The sequence below is a fragment of the Squalius cephalus genome (assembly GCF_949319135.1).
Source record: "Squalius cephalus genome assembly, chromosome: 14".
NCBI lineage: Eukaryota > Metazoa > Chordata > Actinopteri > Cypriniformes > Leuciscidae > Squalius > Squalius cephalus.
In genome coordinates, this window is record NC_137135.1 from 33,296,149 (window position 1) to 33,317,281 (window position 21,133).

The following is a 21,133-nucleotide window of genomic DNA, read 5'->3' on the forward strand; positions in this document are numbered from 1 at the left end:
CCCATTGAATAAGTTTATGTCTCTCAAATTCCAGTCCCCCACTTGCAGTTTAAAGTCTTCAGCATGCCCTAAATCACATGGCTTGCTAGAAGTGACATCATTTTCTTGGAGGGAAAGACAAAAGTAAGTAGTCATAAACTTTTCTCTCCTTTCCTCATTTTTAGAAGACTTAAAAATAACTAGTGTTAAACATAACACTCTATACGCTGATTTCACGCAGCCGTTATTTTGAAATCGAAAGCGAGGCTCCGGTGGGAAGAAAACCGGAAGTGTCGCCTTTAATCATAGGAGAGTCTTGAATGCGATGGCGTATTGTTGTGTTTAATGATGTTGTGTCAATTCTAAAACTGTACATACATTTCTTTAATACTTTAGACTATATACAGTGAAATTCATTTATAAATAAAATAATTTTTTTATATAATTCGGAAAGTAAAGAAAGAAGCAGGAATGAACTATATACATATCCTATATTGGATATTAACATCCAAAAGTGTAAATCGCGGCAGCAGCTTCAGGTTGGTAGTCCAAAGGCATTGTTGTTCATCTTTACTTCCGGGGTTTTTCCCACCGGAGCCTCACTTTCGATTTAAAAATGGCGGCTGCGTGAAATCAGCGTATTACTCCATTGAAAATATTAGGATATTCTTGAGTTTGGGGCCTGAGTTTGACCAGTGGGTTTTCTGATAGACATTTTTCTCCCTCTGATAAGACTAATATAAAGAATAATTGAATTTATATATTTTTTCTCAACAAACCTGGGCTGCGTTTCCCAAAAGCATCGTAAGCCTAAGAAGATTGTAAAAACGATCGTACGACTGATCTTAATATTACGGTCTGTTTCCCAAAAACTTCGTAACTTAAGTAGCACTTGAAAATCATCGTAGATCTACGAGTGCTCTGGAGTAATCGTAAATCCCTAAGTGCATTTGCACTTTATTGGACACTTTTTTATTATTATTTTTGGTTAAATGAACGTATAAATGAAATAATTAAAAAGGTCAGAAAACAAAACTAAAACATTTAAATAATTTAATCTAATAATTTATTAATTAAATGAATGAACAAAAAAATAAATAAAAGATGTAATATGCTTCAAAGACTGGGAAAATAGGAAAAATCTGACAATGACTTGCTGATATGCACGAAAACCAGCCATGTATTGGGCATTTCTTGGTTGGCCATCATGTGGTCCCATCATGCCATCTTTGACCTCCTCCTCCTCTTCCTCCACCACCTCTTCATCTTATTCCTCCCTGTTAAGTAAGGGCACTCTCATATGTCCTGACAACAACTACAAAGATTCTCAAACTGCTGAGGTGAGTGGCTGAAGTCTGGACAACAGAAGATGGAGGCTGAGGCCTGGGAGGGTTGTTTGGAGGACTAGGAGATGTGCGATGAAGATGAAACTGATGAAGGACCTGACTCAGGCTCAGGTTGAGTTACCTCTACTCCTCCATGGATGTCAATACCACCACAAATGCCATCTGAAGCACTTGTGCCAAGTATTGACAAGGCCTTTTCTTCCTTTGCTGTAAGAAGGGAGGACTCATTGGGCCCACCACCTGTTTTATTAAATGTTGTCCTCTGCAGTGCCCTTTTCCTTTTAGAAAGGCTGGCAAAGTCCTGCCACTTCATCCTGACCTCCTTCCCTGATCTTTTAATGCCACTAGTTGCAGTCAGTTTTCTAGCAAAAATCCCAGATTTTTAGTTTTTTTGTTTATTTGTATGACTTCCCTTAAACCTGCTGAAAATAATGTTTGTATAGCTCCACCTCCTCTAAAAGTTTTTTTTTTTTTTTTTTTTTTTTTTGGTTCAGCCATTTTGCTGGTTGCTGCTTTGTAGATTATTGGCCTCGTAGAAAATGCACATCAGTTGAAAACAATTAGGTTAAACATTTCAAAATACAAGCGTGTGCTACAATTACGAGCCATTCTACAAGGTGACATTTCAGCACTCGACAAACGGACAGCGACAAAACGGACACTTGACAAACGGACACTTTTTTTGTGAAACGCGCGTGAAATGAACACGAACATTCGTAAAGTCGCTCGTAGAAAATCCTCATAAGTGCTAAGATCCATCGCTATCTGGAAACACAGCCCTGCTCAGTACAAAATCCACCAAACTGTAGGAATGACCAAGATGCAACATTGCAGTTGCTTGAATATTTAATTGACATGTTAAATAAAATCAACTAACAAACTCAATCCTTGTCAAATTTTATGATATTGTTGTGCTTTGAGTCTTGAGAATGTTTAGACAGAGCTTAACCAAAAACATGTATTTTTGAGTAGGCCTAAAGTGGACTAACTTTGAATTTAATTATTGACAAGTCACACTGACATTTTGCTGCCACTTGATTTTTTTATTATAATTATTATTTACTGCTTTAAGATAAAATGTGAAATTGACCATATGCAGACAAAAACTAAAGTGACAAAGAAAAAAATATAAGTTTATAAGGATTAAAATCCTTAGATCTCTTTTTGATGTGTGAAAATGTTCAAATCTCCAGGGAGCCTGTATTCATCTGACTGACTTCCATTCCTGGGAGAGAGAGAGAGAGAGAGAGAGAGAGAGAGAGAGAGAGAGAGAGAGAGAGAGAGAGAGAGAGAGAGAGAGAGAGAGAGAAAAGAGAATGTGTTATTTTTGAAACAGCCAAAGTTCACAGAAAGAGAGGTAAGTCAAAAAAAGAAGTGATGTGGACATGAGCAGCCAGCGGCTCTCTTTTGCCAAAGTGTATTTTATTACAGTCTAAATTAGTTTATTTTTTTTACAGCAAGCATGACTGTCTCAGTCTTTGTCTATTTGTTTATTTGACAGGAATGATACAGAGTAACATTATTTCATGCAGCACAGGCTTGTACCCAATTTTACTGGGATGCTATTTTATAATAAAAAAATAAAATAATCCAACAATGCATTTCAATATCCAAATGTAATAGATGTGATAGCTAATTGGAAAGACAGTCATGCTTGCAGTAACCAATTCATCTAACTTAGACTAATAAATCACACTTTGCAAAAAGAGAGTAGCTGGATAGCCTCTGCTGCATGAAATCTGATGTAATAATGGTACTCTGTATCATTCTTGTCAAATAAATACATATATAATAAATAAAATAAATATATAGGCCTATATAACAAGTAGCTCTGCAAAGCATCTTATGTAAATGTATTCAGGAATGAAATACAGAAAGGGCGAATAAAGAGAAGCGCGCGCACACACAGAGAGAGAGAGAGAGAGAGACGTAGATAAAATTGTGATAGGGTTAAATATAGACGAAAAGGCTTGGATCGTTTTCACTCATGAACGATATAAAACTATCAAAGATCATCAAGAGCGTCTCTTCTATGTATTACCTTCATCCAGTAAATATACAGCTCCTGTCTCTGTCTCAGCGTGTCGCTGTTGGCCAGTAAATCACACACAGACTTCATTTAAAGGGACGTTGCCATATTCCAGAATCCTGGTACTGAGAAGAGCATCCTTTTCAGTGGGACCGTGTTTAAACGATTACAGGATTTTTTTTAAAGAAAAGCAGACTGAACAAGAGAGGCATTTTAAGGAGCAGCACGACTAGTAACTCCATCTGACTGATCTTTTTTTAGTGATGTTGTGTCTTCTGCTGGAATTGATAATGAAGCCAGTTAGAAGGTGGGTCGCGTTTTTCTTTGTACTTTGGGCGACATGGGAAACGGCTTTGTCTGTGACGCGCTATTCTATCCCGGAGGAGATGGAGCGCGGGTCTGTCGTTGCAAATCTGGCTGCTGATTTGGGGCTGGATAGTGGACTTGCACAGCGAGAGGTAAAACTTGATATTTTCCATAACAAAAAATATCTTGATGTTAATAAAAGGACTGGCGAGCTATTTATTGTTGAGAAAATGGACAGGGAAACTCTGTGTCCTACGAAAACCACGACGACGTGTTTTCTGAAATTAGACTTAATAATTGAAAGCCCATTGCGTATTTTCAATATTGAATTGGGCATCACAGACATTAACGATAACGCTCCTCATTTCCGAAGAGACAGGATTGAATTAGATGTTTCAGAGTCCGCGTCACCGGGAGAAAAATTCTCTTTGCCCAATGCGTTTGACCCAGACGTTGGTGCCAATACAGTCAAGACCTATAAATTAAGTGAAAGTGAACATTTCACTGTTGATATACATTCTGGAAGCGATGGTACAAAATATGTCGATTTGGTCCTCATGAAGGCTTTAGACAGAGAAGAGAAGGCTGTTCATAATCTGATTCTCACTGCAATTGATGGCGGAGTCCCTGCGCGCTCTGGCACAGCTAATATTATTGTGCGCGTGCAAGATACAAATGACAACGCCCCTCAGTTTGATCAGGCAGTTTACTCTCTCAATATAAGCGAAAATTCTCCAGCTGGCACTGTTGTTATTAAATTAAACGCTACTGATGCTGATGAAGGCCCAAACGCTGACCTTACGTACTCATTTACGCTTTATACTTCTGAGAAAACGCAGGAGATGTTCTCGTTGAATTCAAATACTGGCGAAATAGCAGTGAAGGGCACAATTGATTATGAAGATATGAAAATATATGAGATGTTCGTTGAGGCTAAAGACAATGGCCCCGTTCCACTCTCCGGTCAATGCAGAGTGACTGTGTACGTTAAAGATATGAACGATAACTATCCCGAGATAACCATAAAATCCCTTAAGAACACCGTGGACGAAAACATCCCAGTCGGCTCTGTTATAGCTCTGGTGGGTGTTAGTGACAGAGACACTGAAGATAACGGTAAGGTAAATCTTACAATGAACAAGTCCTTACCGTTTATATTAAACAAGTCCTCTGACTACCTGTACGAGTTATTGGTGTCAGAAACGTTAGATCGTGAAAAGGTCCCAGAATATGAGATCATGCTGGTTGTGACCGATGAAGGGAATCCTCCCTTATCTGATAATGAAACTATAACGGTGCATTTACTAGATGTCAATGATAACGCACCGCAGTTCCCACAGACATTCTACACGATACCTGTGATGGAGAATAACGCGCCTGGAGCTTCACTGAGCTCTTTAACTGCTATAGACCCAGATCTCCATGAAAATCAGTATCTAGTTTATTTTATAATAGAGAAGGAAATAGTGAACACCTCCATGTCCATGCTGTTCTCCATTAACCCAGAGAACGGTAATCTTTACGCGCTAAAGACGTTTGACTATGAGATGGAGAAGGAGTTTCTTTTCCACATCGAGGCCAGAGACTCTGGTGTTCCTCCGCTCAGCAGTAACGTGACCGTTCACATTATTATCATGGATCAGAACGACAACACACCGCTTATAGTGTCTCCATGGCGCGCGCACGGCTCGGAGGTGAAGGAAAAGATCCCGAGATCCACCGATAAAGGAACTCTGATAGCCAAAGTCATCGCCATAGACTCTGACTCAGTGCACAACTCTCGAATCACGTACCAGTTCCTCCAGAACACTGACGCCACGTTATTCAGCTTGGATCAATACAACGGAGAGATCCGGACCATGAGAATGTTCAGTTACAGAGACTCGCGAGACCAGCGGCTGGTGGTGATCGCCAAAGACAACGGAGAGCCCGCGCTCTCTGCTACAGTCACCATCAAACTGTCCACGGTGGAGACCGCCCTCAAAACCTATACTGAGGTGCCTTTGGAATATGACATCTTCTCAGATCTAAACCTGTATCTGGTGATCGGACTGGGCTCTGTGTCATTTCTTTTACTCATCACTATACTGGTGACCATCGTGCTGAAGTGTCAGAAAGCGAAGCCCAGCAAAGCGGCTCCTCCGTGCAGGAACAGTGTGATCAGCGAGAGGAACTCGACCATCGCGGATTCCACTCTGGTCTCCAACGATGCCTACTGGTACAGTTTATTTCTAGCAGAGACGAGGAAAGGAAAGCTGGTGGTCAGACAGCCTGTGCCAAAGGGAGCGAGATACATCGTGTCCAGTTTACCGAGGAGCACAGGAGTGACCGAGACCAGCGACTCAGCCGCTTCTACTCTACAGGTAAGACAATAAACTATATTATAAAAATATAACTGAAAATATAATCATGTTATGTATGAATGCTATTTAATTCAAGGTGACAAATGATGGCTGAAACTAAACAAATATGGTATGAATGATACATTTATTTCCCACCAACAATATTCTATATTCATTCTTTATTGTAAAATAAATCAGCTGAGTTGGCTTTATATTAAACGTGCTGTTTTTACATCGTACACAAAGTGTCGCTGTTGTCTAGCAATACACAACATGGAAATTACTTACTGGTTGCCATAATGTAACGTCACAGTCTACAGCGTTAGTGTGTGATCATCTCTCCTTCCTCTCTTTGTACGCCTCTTTGTTCCTCTGAGTCCTTCATTTACAATTTCGTTTTACGTGGTTGGATTATACTGGACTTGTATATTGAATAAAAATGGCACCGTGTATGGACACACACAATTGGAAAAGGTACGTTTTGTTATTCCTGATCATTTTTTCCGTATTGAACTCGGGATTTGCTGTTACTCACTACTCTATTCCAGAGGAAATGGAGGTAGGATCTGTTGTTGCAAATTTGGCCGCTGATCTTGGTTTGGATGTACAGAGTCTGACAAAACGCAAGATGCGCTTGGATGTGATAGCAAATAAAAAATATCTGGATATAAATAAAGAAACAGGAGAGCTGTTTATCGTCGAAAGAATAGACAGAGAATATCTCTGCCCATCCAAAACTACAAATTCTTGTTTTCTGAAGCTCGATGCTACAATCGAAAACCCAATTAGAATGTTTAACATTGAATTAGAAATATTAGATATTAACGACAATGCACCCCACTTTCGACGAGATGTCATGCATTTAGACATTTCAGAATCGACACCAGCCGGAGAGCGTTTCTCACTCAACAATGCAGTGGACGCCGACATTGTATCTAATTCAATTAAGACTTACTATCTTAGTGAAAGCGAGCATTTTACTATAGAAATACAGTCTGGTCGAGATGGATCTAAACTAGCTGATTTAGTGCTGAAAAAAGCGTTAGATCGCGAGGAGAAAGCAGTTCATAATCTGATCCTCACTGCTGTGGATGGCGGAGTCCCCGCGCGCTCTGGTACAGCTAACATCATTGTCCAAGTGTTGGACACAAACGACAACGCCCCTCAATTCGATAAAGACAGTTATACTGTGCATTTAAGTGAAAATTCTCCAATAGGAAGTCTTGTTGTTAAGCTCAACGCAACAGATTTAGATGAAGGGCAAAATTCTGAAATAATATACACATTTAGTTTATATACATCTGAGAAGACACAAGATACGTTTAAATTGAATTCAGAAACGGGTGAAATTCGAGTTAAAGAGATGATTAATTATGAAGATTTCAAAATCTATGATATGGAGATAATAGCCACCGATAAGGGATCTAATAGTCTCTCTGGAAAATGTAAATTAACCATTTTGATCACAGATATGAACGACAATCACCCTGAAATTTCAATTAAATCATTTTCTGGCCCAATAAAAGAGGATGTACCTGTAAATACAGTAATTGCAGTTGTTAGTGTGAGTGATAAAGACTCAGGAGAAAATGGACAGGTAGATATTCATATTTCTGATGATTTACCTTTTGCGCTTAAAGAATCATCTGATAATTATTATGAATTATTAATTTCAGAACCGTTAGATCGTGAAAAGGTTGCAGAATATGACATCACTATTACCGTCACTGACAGGGGCAACCCGCCGTTATCTGATAATGAAACTATAACTTTAGAGTTACTGGACGTTAATGACAATGTTCCTCAGTTCCCACAGACATTCTACACGATACCTGTAATGGAGAATAACTCGCCTGGAGCTTCACTGAGCTCTTTAACTGCTATAGACCCAGATCTCCATGAAAATCAGTATCTAGTTTATTTTATAATAGAGAAGGAAATAGTGAACACCTCCATGTCCATGCTGTTCTCCATTAACCCAGAGAACGGTAATCTTTACGCGCTAAAGACGTTTGACTATGAGATAGAGAAGGAGTTTCTTTTCCACATCGAGGCCAGAGACTCTGGTGTTCCTCCTCTCAGCAGTAACGTGACCGTTCACATTATTATCATGGATCAGAACGACAACACACCGCTTATAGTGTCTCCATGGCGCGCGCACGGCTCGGAGGTGAAGGAAAAGATCCCGAGATCCACCGATAAAGGAACTCTGATAGCCAAAGTCATCGCCATAGACTCTGATTCAGTGCACAACTCTCGAATCACGTACCAGTTCCTCCAGAACACCGACGCCACGTTATTCAGCTTGGATCAATACAACGGAGAGATCCGGACCATGAGAATGTTCAGTTACAGAGACTCGCGAGACCAGCGGCTGGTGGTGATCGCCAAAGACAACGGAGAGCCCGCGCTCTCTGCTACAGTCACCATCAAACTGTCCACGGTGGAGACCGCCCTCAAAACCTATACTGAGGTGCCTTTGGAATATGACATCTTCTCAGATCTAAACCTGTATCTGGTGATCGGACTGGGCTCTGTGTCATTTCTTTTACTCATCACTATACTGGTGACCATCGTGCTGAAGTGTCAGAAAGCGAAGCCCAGCAAAGCGGCTCCTCCGTGCAGGAACAGTGTGATCAGCGAGAGGAACTCGACCATCGCGGATTCCACTCTGGTCTCCAACGATGCCTACTGGTACAGTTTATTTCTAGCAGAGACGAGGAAAGGAAAGCTGGTGGTCAGACAGCCTGTGCCAAAGGGAGCGAGATACATCGTGTCCAGTTTACCGAGGAGCACAGGAGTGACCGAGACCAGTGACTCAGCCGCTTCTACTCTACAGGTAAGATCACATATTACAGCTTATTTTTTTAATACTGTTTTCACATGCATTATTACTTATGAAGCACACATTCTGAGGTAAGAATATTCAAATAATTGTACTTTTATTTTTTAAACTATGTAAACAATAGTTTATAAAAAATATAGGCCTAGATAAATTTATAGATTGTCAGTGTTAGTGTATATTCAACTTGCACAATTTTTGAGGCACCTCACTGTGTGTGCGCAAAGTGGCGCTGTGGTTTCACAAATTATATCTCACAAAGTAGGCTGTCATTGCGAGCGTAATTTCAACGTCACTTTCACAGCTGGCCATTTTGCAACGAACCCCTGTTTTGTGCGTCTCTGGTTTTAAACAAAATATTGCGGTGTACATCGAGGAAACTTTTCGTCTTTTATCCCTTTTTTAACAGTTCTTTCTGCATCTCATGTTTTGGAGTGAAAATCAATGCTTTTTTGCTAGATGAACTGCTTTGTCCTTGCATCATAATCACTTGATCAGACAATGGATTCTGATTTGAACGCCTGGTCATGGAGGAGGTATGTCTCGCTGTTTTTTCTTCTATCAGAGGTTTTTCATTTGGCTCTGGCTGTTACTCATTATTCTGTTCCAGAGGAGATGGAAGTAGGATCTGTCGTGGCAAATTTAGCCACTGATTTAGGGCTTGACCTGCAGACTTTGATTAAACGAAACGTCCGTTTAGATGTGATCGCTAATAAGAAATACCTCGCCATAAACAAAGAAAGAGGTGAGCTGTACATACAAGAGAAGATTGATCGTGAATATTTGTGTACTGCAAAAACGACTTGTTTTTTAAAAATGGAAGTTATTGTCGAGAATCCTGTGCGAATATTTTACATAGAGCTAGAAATCACTGACATAAATGATAATAACCCTAATTTTAGACGAGACACAATAAATTTAGATATCACTGAATCTACGCCAGCAGGAGAGCGATTTTCTGTCAGTAATGCGGTGGATTCGGATGTCGGTTCCAACTCGGTTAAAACCTATTATCTAAGCAAAAATGAGCACTTTGACATTGAAATTCAGTCGGGGAGGGACGGTTCCAAATTTGCAGACTTAATTTTAAAAAAGGCTCTAGATCGTGAAACCCAAGCTGTTCATAATCTGGTACTGACAGCAGTGGATGGCGGAGTCCCTCCGCGTTCAGGCACGGCCAGTATCATCGTTCGGGTGTTGGATGCAAATGACAACGCCCCTAAATTTGATCAAGAGAGCTACGTCATTAATTTAACTGAAAACTCACCCATAGGGAGCCTGGTCGTTAAATTAAATGCAACAGATCTAGATGAGGGTTCTAACGCCGACCTTGTGTATTCATTTAGTCTGTATACATCTGAGAAGACACAGAAAGCATTCAGTTTAAATCCCGAGAGTGGTGAAATTAGAGTGAAAGAGATGGTTAATTATGAAGACTTTCGAATTTACGATATGGAAGTTATAGCATCAGATAAAGGAACTCATCCATTATCCGGCCAATGTAAATTATCCATTATAATTACAGACATGAATGATAATCATCCTGAAATTTCTATAAAGTCATTCACAAGTCCAGTTAAAGAGGATGTACCTGTAAATACAGTAATTGCAGTTGTTAGTGTGAGTGATAAAGACTCAGGAGAAAATGGACAGGTAGATATTCATATTTCTGATGATTTACCTTTTGCGCTTAAAGAATCATCTGATAATTATTATGAATTATTAATTTCAGAACCGTTAGACCGTGAAAAGGTTGCAGAATATGACATCACTATTACCGTCACTGACAGGGGCAACCCGCCGTTATCTGATAATGAAACTATAACTTTAGAGCTACTGGACGTTAATGACAATGTTCCTCAGTTCCCACAGACATTCTACACGATACCTGTAATGGAGAATAACGCGCCTGGAGCTTCACTGAGCTCTTTAACTGCTATAGACCCAGATCTCCATGAAAATCAGTATCTAGTTTATTTTATAATAGAGAAGGAAATAGTGAACACCTCCATGTCCATGCTGTTCTCCATTAACCCAGAGAACGGTAATCTTTACGCGCTAAAGACGTTTGACTATGAGATGGAGAAGGAGTTTCTTTTCCACATTGAGGCCAGAGACTCTGGTGTTCCTCCGCTCAGCAGTAACGTGACCGTTCACATTATTATCATGGATCAGAACGACAACACACCGCTTATAGTGTCTCCATGGCGCGCGCACGGCTCGGAGGTGAAGGAAAAGATCCCGAGATCCACAGATAAAGGAACTCTGATAGCCAAAGTCATCGCCATAGACTCTGACTCAGTGCACAACTCTCGAATCACGTACCAGTTCCTCCAGAACACCGACGCCACGTTATTCAGCTTGGATCAATACAACGGAGAGATCCGGACCATGAGAATGTTCAGTTACAGAGACTCGCGAGACCAGCGGCTGGTGGTGATCGCCAAAGACAACGGAGAGCCCGCGCTCTCTGCTACAGTCACCATCAAACTGTCCACGGTGGAGACCGCCCTCAAAACCTATACTGAGGTGCCTTTGGAATATGACATCTTCTCAGATCTAAACCTGTATCTGGTGATCGGACTGGGCTCTGTGTCATTTCTTTTACTCATCACTATACTGGTGACCATCGTGCTGAAGTGTCAGAAAGCGAAGCCCAGCAAAGCGGCTCCTCCGTGCAGGAACAGTGTGATCAGCGAGAGGAACTCGACCATCGCGGATTCCACTCTGGTCTCCAACGATGCCTACTGGTACAGTTTATTTCTAGCAGAGACGAGGAAAGGAAAGCTGGTGGTCAGACAGCCTGTGCCAAAGGGAGCGAGATACATCGTGTCCAGTTTACCGAGGAGCACAGGAGTGACCGAGACCAGCGACTCAGCCGCTTCTACTCTACAGGTAAGAAAGAAAAGTACCCCCCTCTTTCTTTTCTTCTTCTTCTTCTTTTTTTTTTTTTTTTTGCTTCTGTTTGGGCTTTTAGACAAAATGTTTATGTTGTGAAAATAATTTCCATTCTTGGTTTATTTTATCTCATTCAAATGCCAATGAATACTGTACTTTGACAGTGTTGTGACTTGATATACAATCTATAGCTGTTTAACATCTCGTGAAACCGGTTTTATTTGATAAATCGCGTTTTTCAGAGTATTTATTTTAACACTAACATTACTCTTTATATGTGCCACACAAACCAATGCGCACAGCGTCGCTGTTCTCCATCAAAACGACTCCTCTGTGTTTATATTTCATTACAGCCAATGCTGGTGACGTATCTGCTTTGTTGGCAGAGCTGTATGCTCTCTGCTTTCATGAACACCGCGAAACGGCTTGTTCTGCTTCCTGATGATCAAAACGTTATATTTGTAACTGCATGATATTTGTTTTACATTTCATAATCACTGGAATATAACTCGAAGGAAAAAAAATGGAATCTCGAATGAAAAGCAAGGCATTGAAAAGGTACGTGTTCGTCATCATTTTAATCTCTCTGCTAAATACAGCATCTTCTGTTACTCATTATTCTATACCTGAAGAATTGGATGAGGGATCTATAGTGGCTAATTTGGCAACGGATCTGGGATTGGATGTTAACACATTGAGCATACGCAAGATTCGTCTCGACACTCTAGCAAATAAAAAATATCTGGATATTAACAAAGAAACGGGAGAGCTGTTCATTGTGGAGAGAATCGATCGTGAGCACATTTGCACAACCAAGGCAGAAGCAACGTGTGTTCTTAAACTGGATGCCACAATCGAAAACCCTGTACGAATGTTTAACATTGAGCTAGAAATTGTTGATATTAACGACAATGCTCCTCATTTTAGAAGGGACACGATGCATTTGGACATTTCAGAGTCAACGCCTGTGGGAGAACGATTCTCTTTAAACAATGCTGTGGATCCTGATATCGGTGTTAATTCAATTAAAACATACTATCTCAGTGAAAGCGATCATTTTTCAATCGAGATTCAGTCCGGGCGGGATGGATCGAAATTCGCTGATTTGATTCTTAAAAAAGCTTTGGATAGAGAACAACATGCCATACATAATCTGATCCTCACTGCTGTGGATGGAGGAGTCCCCGCGCGCTCTGGCACGGCTAGCATTATTGTGCGCGTTCTGGACACGAATGACAACGCCCCTCAGTTCGATAAAGACAGTTATACTATAAATCTAACAGAAAACTCTCCTATTGGAAGCCTTGTGGTGAAATTAAACGCCACAGATAAAGACGAGGGATTAAATTCAGATTTACTTTACTCTTTTAGTTTATATACATCAGAGAAAACGCAGCAAACATTCAGTCTGAATCCTAACAATGGTGAAATCAGAGTGAAAGAAATGATTAATTATGAGGATTTCAGGATCTATGATATGGAAATAATAGCAACAGATAAAGCAGTTAATAGTCTCTCTGGAAAGTGCAAAGTAAAGATATTAATCACAGATATGAATGATAATCATCCTGAAATTTCCATAAAATCATTCACAAGTCCAGTTAAAGAGGATGTACCTGTAAATACAGTAATTGCAGTTGTTAGTGTGAGTGATAAAGACTCAGGAGAAAATGGACAGGTAGATATTCATATTTCTGATGATTTACCTTTTGCGCTTAAAGAATCATCTGATAATTATTATGAATTATTAATTTCAGAACCGTTAGATCGTGAAAAGGTTGCCGAATATGACATCACTATTACCGTCACTGACAGGGGCAACCCGCCGTTATCTGATAATGAAACTATAACTTTAGAGCTACTGGACGTTAATGACAATGTTCCTCAGTTCCCACAGACATTCTACACGATACCTGTAATGGAGAATAACGCGCCTGGAGCTTCACTGAGCTCTTTAACTGCTATAGACCCAGATCTCCATGAAAATCAGTATCTGGTTTATTTTATAATAGAGAAGGAAATAGTGAACACCTCCATGTCCATGCTGTTCTCCATTAACCCAGAGAACGGTAATCTTTACGCGCTAAAGACGTTTGACTATGAGATAGAGAAGGAGTTTCTTTTCCACATCGAGGCCAGAGACTCTGGTGTTCCTCCTCTCAGCAGTAACGTGACCGTTCACATTATTATCATGGATCAGAACGACAACACACCGCTTATAGTGTCTCCATGGCGCGCGCACGGCTCGGAGGTGAAGGAAAAGATCCCGAGATCCACAGATAAAGGAACTCTTATAGCCAAAGTCATCGCCATAGACTCTGATTCAGTGCACAACTCTCGAATCACGTACCAGTTCCTCCAGAACACCGACGCCACGTTATTCAGCTTGGATCAATACAACGGCGAGATCCGGACCATGAGAATGTTCAGTTACAGAGACTCGCGAGACCAGCGGCTGGTGGTGATCGCCAAAGACAACGGAGAGCCCGCGCTCTCTGCTACAGTCACCATCAAACTGTCCACGGTGGAGACCGCCCTCAAAACCTATACTGAGGTGCCTTTGGAATATGACATCTTCTCAGATCTAAACCTGTATCTGGTGATCGGACTGGGCTCTGTGTCATTTCTTTTACTCATCACTATACTGGTGACCATCGTGCTGAAGTGTCAGAAAGCGAAGCCCAGCAAAGCGGCTCCTCCGTGCAGGAACAGTGTGATCAGCGAGAGGAACTCGACCATCGCGGATTCCACTCTGGTCTCCAACGATGCCTACTGGTACAGTTTATTTCTAGCAGAGACGAGGAAAGGAAAGCTGGTGGTCAGACAGCCTGTGCCAAAGGGAGCGAGATACATCGTGTCCAGTTTACCGAGGAGCACAGGAGTGACCGAGACCAGCGACTCAGCCGCTTCTACTCTACAGGTAAGGGGAAAAAATACCCCCCTCTTTCTTTTTTTTCTTTTTTCTTTTTTTTTTGGCTTCTGTTTGGGCTTTTAGACAAACTGTTTATGTTGTGAAAATAATTTCCCTTCTTGGTTTATTTTATCTCATTCAAATGCCAATGAATATTGTACTTTGACAGTGTTGTGACTTGATATACAATCTATAGCTGTTTAACATCTGTGAAACCGGTTTTATTTGATATATTGCGTTTTTCAGAGTATTAAGTGGTTGTATTTTAACACTAAAATTACTCTTTAAATGTGCCACACAAACCAATGCGCACAGCGTCGCTGTTCTCCATCAAAACGACTCCTCTGTGTTTATATTTCATTACAGCCAATGCTGGTGACGTATCTGCTTTGTTGGCAGAGCTGTATGCTCTCTGCTTTCATGAACACCGCGGAACGGCTTGTTCTGCTTCCTGATGATCAAAACGTTATATTCGTAATTGCATGATATTTGTTTTACATTTCATAATCACTGGAATATAACTCGAAGGAAAAAAAATGGAATTTCGAATGAAAAGCAAGGCATTGAAAAGGTACGTGTTCGACATCATTTTAATCTCTCTGCTAAATACAGCATCTTCTGTTACTCATTATTCTATACCTGAAGAATTGGATGAGGGATCTATAGTGGCTAATTTGGCAACGGATCTGGGATTGGATGTTAAAACATTGAGCATACGCAAGATTCGTCTCGACACTCTAGCAAATAAAAAATATCTGGATATTAACAAAGAAACGGGAGAGCTGTTCATTGTGGAGAGAATCGATCGTGAGCACATTTGCAACACTAAGGCAGCAGCAACGTGTGTTCTTAAACTGGATGCCACAATCGAAAACCCTGTACGAATGTTTAACATTGAGCTAGAAATTGTTGATATTAACGACAATGCTCCTCATTTTAGAAGGGACACGATGCATTTGGACATTTCAGAGTCAACGCCTGTGGGAGAACGATTCTCTTTAAACAATGCTGTGGATCCTGATGTCGGTGTTAATTCAATTAAAACATACTATCTCAGTGAAAGCGACCATTTTTCAATCGAGATTCAGTCCGGGCGGGATGGATCGAAATTCGCTGATTTGATTCTTAAAAAAGCTTTGGATAGAGAACAACATGCCATACATAATCTGATCCTCACTGCTGTGGATGGAGGAGTCCCCGCGCGCTCTGGCACGGCTAGCATTATTGTGCGCGTTCTGGACACGAATGACAACGCCCCTCAGTTCGATAAAGACAGTTATACTATAAATCTAACAGAAAACTCTCCTATTGGAAGCCTTGTAGTGAAATTAAACGCCACAGATAAAGACGAGGGCTCAAATTCAGATGTACTTTACTCTTATAGTTTGTATACATCAGAGAAAACGCAGCAAACATTCAGTCTGAATCCTAACAATGGTGAAATCAGAGTGAAAGAAATGATTAATTATGAGGATTTCAGGATCTATGATATGGAAATTATAGCAACAGATAAAGCAGTTAATAGTCTCTCTGGAAAGTGCAAAGTAAAGATATTAATCACAGATATGAATGATAATCATCCTGAAATTTCCATAAAGTCATTCACAAGTCCAGTTAAAGAGGATGTACCTGTAAATACAGTAATTGCAGTTGTTAGTGTGAGTGATAAAGACTCAGGAGAAAATGGACAGGTAGATATTCATATTTCGGATGATTTACCTTTTGCGCTTAAAGAATCATCTGATAATTATTATGAATTATTAATTTCAGAACCATTAGATCGTGAAAAGGTTGCAGAATATGACATCACTATTACCGTCACTGACAGGGGCAACCCGCCGTTATCTGATAATGAAACTATAACTTTAGAGTTACTGGACGTTAATGACAATGTTCCTCAGTTCCCACAGACATTCTACACGATACCTGTAATGGAGAATAACGCGCCTGGAGCTTCACTGAGCTCTTTAACTGCTATAGACCCAGATCTCCATGAAAATCAGTATCTAGTTTATTTTATAATAGAGAAGGAAATTGTGAACACATCCATGTCCATGCTGTTCTCCATTAACCCAGAGAACGGCAATCTTTACGCGCTAAAGACGTTTGACTATGAGATGGAGAAGGAGTTTCTTTTCCACATCGAGGCCAGAGACTCTGGTGTTCCTCCTCTCAGCAGTAACGTGACCGTTCACATTATTATCATGGATCAGAACGACAACACACCGCTTATAGTGTCTCCATGGCGCGCGCACGGCTCGGAGGTGAAGGAAAAGATCCCGAGATCCACCGATAAAGGAACTCTGATAGCCAAAGTCATCGCCATAGACTCTGATTCAGTGCACAACTCTCGAATCACGTACCAGTTCCTCCAGAACACCGACGCCACGTTATTCAGCTTGGATCAATATAACGGAGAGATCCGGACCATGAGAATGTTCAGTTACAGAGACTCGCGAGACCAGCGGCTGGTGGTGATCGCCAAAGACAACGGAGAGCCCGCGCTCTCTGCTACAGTCACCATCAAACTGTCCACGGTGGAGACCGCCCTCAAAACCTATACTGAGGTGCCTTTGGAATATGACATCTTCTCAGATCTAAACCTGTATCTGGTGATCGGACTGGGCTCTGTGTCATTTCTTTTACTCATCACTATACTGGTGACCATCGTGCTGAAGTGTCAGAAAGCGAAGCCCAGCAAAGCGGCTCCTCCGTGCAGGAACAGTGTGATCAGCGAGAGGAACTCGACCATCGCGGATTCCACTCTGGTCTCCAACGATGCCTACTGGTACAGTTTATTTCTAGCAGAGACGAGGAAAGGAAAGCTGGTGGTCAGACAGCCTGTGCCAAAGGGAGCGAGATACATCGTGTCCAGTTTACCGAGGAGCACAGGAGTGACCGAGACCAGCGACTCAGCCGCTTCTACTCTACAGGTAAGACAATCCACGTCAATAATCAAAAAGAGATTTACATAACGTTTCACGCTCAATTTCTTTTCAGACTTTTAGAGAAGAGGTGGTGCATGCGCCCCTGTACAGCATTATTCTTGCTTCCCAGGTTGAGAAAATGTCAGAGTATTTTTTCTCTCTCTCATATTTTAATTAATTTAATTTAATGATCAATATTTGGTTTACAAAGTCTGTTTTTGTTCTTTGCATGTGTTATTTTGAGGCTTATTATCACACATTTTCTCGGGAATCTAAAACAGAAAAATCATAATTAAATAGAAATAACGCGTAAAATAAAAGAATACTTCTTGCACACAAGGCTGTTCTCTTCTTATTGTGTATGTTCAGGCCAAACTCACTGAGCGTCGCTGTTCTCTAAGAAAACGCATTTGGTCATATTTATCACATTCGTCATGACAGATTTCCATAGGTGGAAATCGCACAAAGGAGCGCGCCATGACAAGAGCTTCGTAGTGTGTCCTATTCGTTTCCCGATCATTTCATTATCGCGAGGAATACTAATATTTCAAACGCTGCAGAATGGAGGGATTGGTAAAGTCACAGTTTTGGAGGTATGTACTGGTCCTTCTGTTTTTCTCCGCTATTTTGGACTCAGCGTCCTCTGTTACGCACTATTCTATCCCAGAAGAAATGGAGGAAGGCTCTGTTGTGGCTAATTTAGCCTCAGATTTGGGTCTGGATGTGAAAACACTGAGCAGACGAAAAATGCGGCTTGACATTATATCAAACAAAAAATATCTCGATGTCAATAAAGAGACAGGAGAGCTCTACATTTTTGAAAAGATGGATAGAGAATATCTTTGTATATCAAAAACAGCAACAACATGTTTTATCAAAATGGAAGTGATATTCGAGAATCCTGTGCGCATTTTTAACATTGAAATTGAAATTGTGGATATAAATGATAATGCTCCCCAGTTTCGCAGAGATACGATCCATCTGGATATATCAGAATCTACAGCAGCCGGAGAGAGATTCTCACTCAGTAACGCGGTGGATCCTGATATTGGCTCGAATTCGATAAAAACGTATTATTTGAGTGAGAGCGAACATTTTGACATTGAATTACAGACAGGGAGGGACGGATCAAAATTTGCTGATTTGATCCTTAAAAAGCCTTTAGACAGAGAAGAACAAGCTTCACATAATCTGATCCTCACTGCTGTGGATGGAGGAGTCCCCGCGCGCTCTGGCACGGCTAGCATTATTGTGCGCGTTCTGGACACGAATGACAACGCCCCTCAGTTCGATAAAGACAGTTATACTATAAATCTAACAGAAAACTCTCCTGTTGGAAGCCTTGTGGTGAAATTAAACGCCACAGATAAAGACGAGGGATTAAATTCAGATGTAATTTACTCTTATAGTTTGTATACATCAGAGAAAACGCAGCAAACATTCAGTCTGAATCCTAACAATGGTGAAATCAGAGTGAAAGAAATGATTAATTATGAGGATTTCAGGATCTATGATATGGAAATAATAGCAACAGATAAAGGAACTAATAGTCTTTTTGGAAAGTGTAAAGTAAAGATATTAATCACAGATATGAATGATAATCATCCTGAAATTTCTATAAAATCATTCACAAGTCCAGTTAAAGAGGATGTACCTGTAAATACAGTAATTGCAGTTGTTAGTGTGAGTGATAAAGACTCAGGAGAAAATGGACAGGTAGATATTCATATTTCGGATGATTTACCTTTTGCGCTTAAAGAATCATCTGATAATTATTATGAATTATTAATTTCAGAACCGTTAGACCGTGAAAAGGTTGCAGAATATGACATCACTATTACCGTCACTGACAGGGGCAACCCGCCGTTATCTGATAATGAAACTATAACTTTAGAGCTACTGGACGTTAATGACAATGTTCCTCAGTTCCCACAGACATTCTACACGATACCTGTAATGGAGAATAACGCGCCTGGAGCTTCACTGAGCTCTTTAACTGCTATAGACCCAGATCTCCATGAAAATCAGTATCTAGTTTATTTTATAATAGAGAAGGAAATAGTGAACACCTCCATGTCCATGCTGTTCTCCATTAACCCAGAGAACGGTAATCTTTACGCGCTAAAGACGTTTGACTATGAGATGGAGAAGGAGTTTCTTTTCCACATCGAGGCCAGAGACTCTGGTGTTCCTCCTCTCAGCAGTAACGTGACCGTTCACATTATTATCATGGATCAGAATGACAACACACCGCTTATAGTGTCTCCATGGCGCGCGCACGGCTCGGAGGTGAAGGAAAAGATCCCGAGATCCACAGATAAAGGAACTCTGATAGCCAAAGTCATCGCCATAGACTCTGATTCAGTGCACAACTCTCGAATCACGTACCAGTTCCTCCAGAACACCGACGCCACGTTATTCAGCTTGGATCAATACAACGGAGAGATCCGGACCATGAGAATGTTCAGTTACAGAGACTCGCGAGACCAGCGGCTGGTGGTGATCGCCAAAGACAACGGAGAGCCCGCGCTCTCTGCTACAGTCACCATCAAACTGTCCACGGTGGAGACCGCCCTCAAAACCTATACTGAGGTGCCTTTGGAATATGACATCTTCTCAGATCTAAACCTGTATCTGGTGATCGGACTGGGCTCTGTGTCATTTCTTTTACTCATCACTATACTGGTGACCATCGTGCTGAAGTGTCAGAAAGCGAAGCCCAGCAAAGCGGCTCCTCCGTGCAGGAACAGTGTGATCAGCGAGAGGAACTCGACCATCGCGGATTCCACTCTGGTCTCCAACGATGCCTACTGGTACAGTTTATTTCTAGCAGAGACGAGGAAAGGAAAGCTGGTGGTCAGACAGCCTGTGCCAAAGGGAGCGAGATACATCGTGTCCAGTTTACCGAGGAGCACAGGAGTGACCGAGACCAGCGACTCAGCCGCTTCTACTCTACAGGTAAGCAATGGCACATAGTGAATAAAAAAAAAAAAAAAAAAACTCCAATTAAGATTATGGATTTTTTCCCCAGGTGAAGTAAGTTTAACTTTGCGCATGGGTATTTGCTTTAATTTTGCTTGTACTTGCCAATACACGTACTCAGCAGGAAGATAAGAAATATTTGGCATCACTTTTACGCACTGTAATGCAGTAATGTATTGTTCAGCAATACAGCTGCATTAAACCTCCAAAAGTTTATCGCATTCAATGAGAATTGTTAATTGCGTTAAACATAGCATACTGCATTTTTATTGGCACACTATTTTAAAGGTAACTTGACTTGCATGTACTTTTTACTTTTGTTTTCATCTAGTATACAAAACACTTTGTTATAGCTATTCAGATTTTTTTAAACCTTTAAAAAAAAAAAAAATGTATGTCCTTGATCAGTGTTATAGGATTTTAATACGCGTTTCTAATTTTATTCTTTACGTTGCACTCCTCGCTCCTGTGCGCATAGAGTCGCTGTCCACCAAGAAAATGCATTTCTAGTCGTACTGCCTTTGTTGCCATTGCTTATTCCGGAGGACAACATTGCAGTCTTTCTTTCAGG

At 40.9% G+C, this 21,133-nt stretch overlaps 4 protein-coding genes across 4 annotated transcripts; all 4 read left to right on the forward strand.

The window, feature by feature from the left end:
* Nucleotides 1-3,485: 3,485 nt before the first annotated feature.
* Nucleotides 3,486-9,330, forward strand: LOC307171422 (uncharacterized protein; the record flags this gene model as incomplete). The annotated part of the gene is made up of 3 exons (XM_079893028.1): nucleotides 3,486-6,023; nucleotides 6,439-8,841; nucleotides 9,304-9,330. The coding sequence occupies exons 1-3, from the start codon at nucleotides 3,618-3,620 to the stop codon at nucleotides 9,328-9,330; spliced, it is 4,836 nt and encodes a 1,611-aa protein (XP_079749154.1). The 5' UTR covers nucleotides 3,486-3,617.
* Nucleotides 9,331-9,345: 15 nt separating this feature from the next.
* Nucleotides 9,346-12,184, forward strand: LOC307171423 (protocadherin beta-15; the record flags this gene model as incomplete). Its single annotated transcript, XM_079893029.1, has 2 exons — nucleotides 9,346-11,752; nucleotides 12,096-12,184. 2 exons carry the CDS (start codon nucleotides 9,346-9,348, stop codon nucleotides 12,182-12,184), a joined length of 2,496 nt encoding a protein of 831 aa, XP_079749155.1.
* On the forward strand, nucleotides 11,738-17,628 carry LOC307170816 (protocadherin beta-16-like; the record flags this gene model as incomplete). Its single annotated transcript, XM_079892116.1, has 2 exons — nucleotides 11,738-14,662; nucleotides 16,525-17,628. Exons 1-2 carry the CDS (start codon nucleotides 12,266-12,268, stop codon nucleotides 17,626-17,628), a joined length of 3,501 nt encoding a protein of 1,166 aa, XP_079748242.1. The 5' UTR covers nucleotides 11,738-12,265.
* A 513-nt stretch (nucleotides 17,629-18,141) lies between these two features.
* On the forward strand, nucleotides 18,142-20,934 carry LOC307170781 (protocadherin alpha-C2-like; the record flags this gene model as incomplete). The annotated part of the gene is made up of 1 exon (XM_079892077.1): nucleotides 18,142-20,934. One exon carries the CDS (start codon nucleotides 18,142-18,144, stop codon nucleotides 20,554-20,556), a length of 2,415 nt encoding a protein of 804 aa, XP_079748203.1. The 3' UTR covers nucleotides 20,557-20,934.
* Nucleotides 20,935-21,133: the final 199 nt, after the last annotated feature.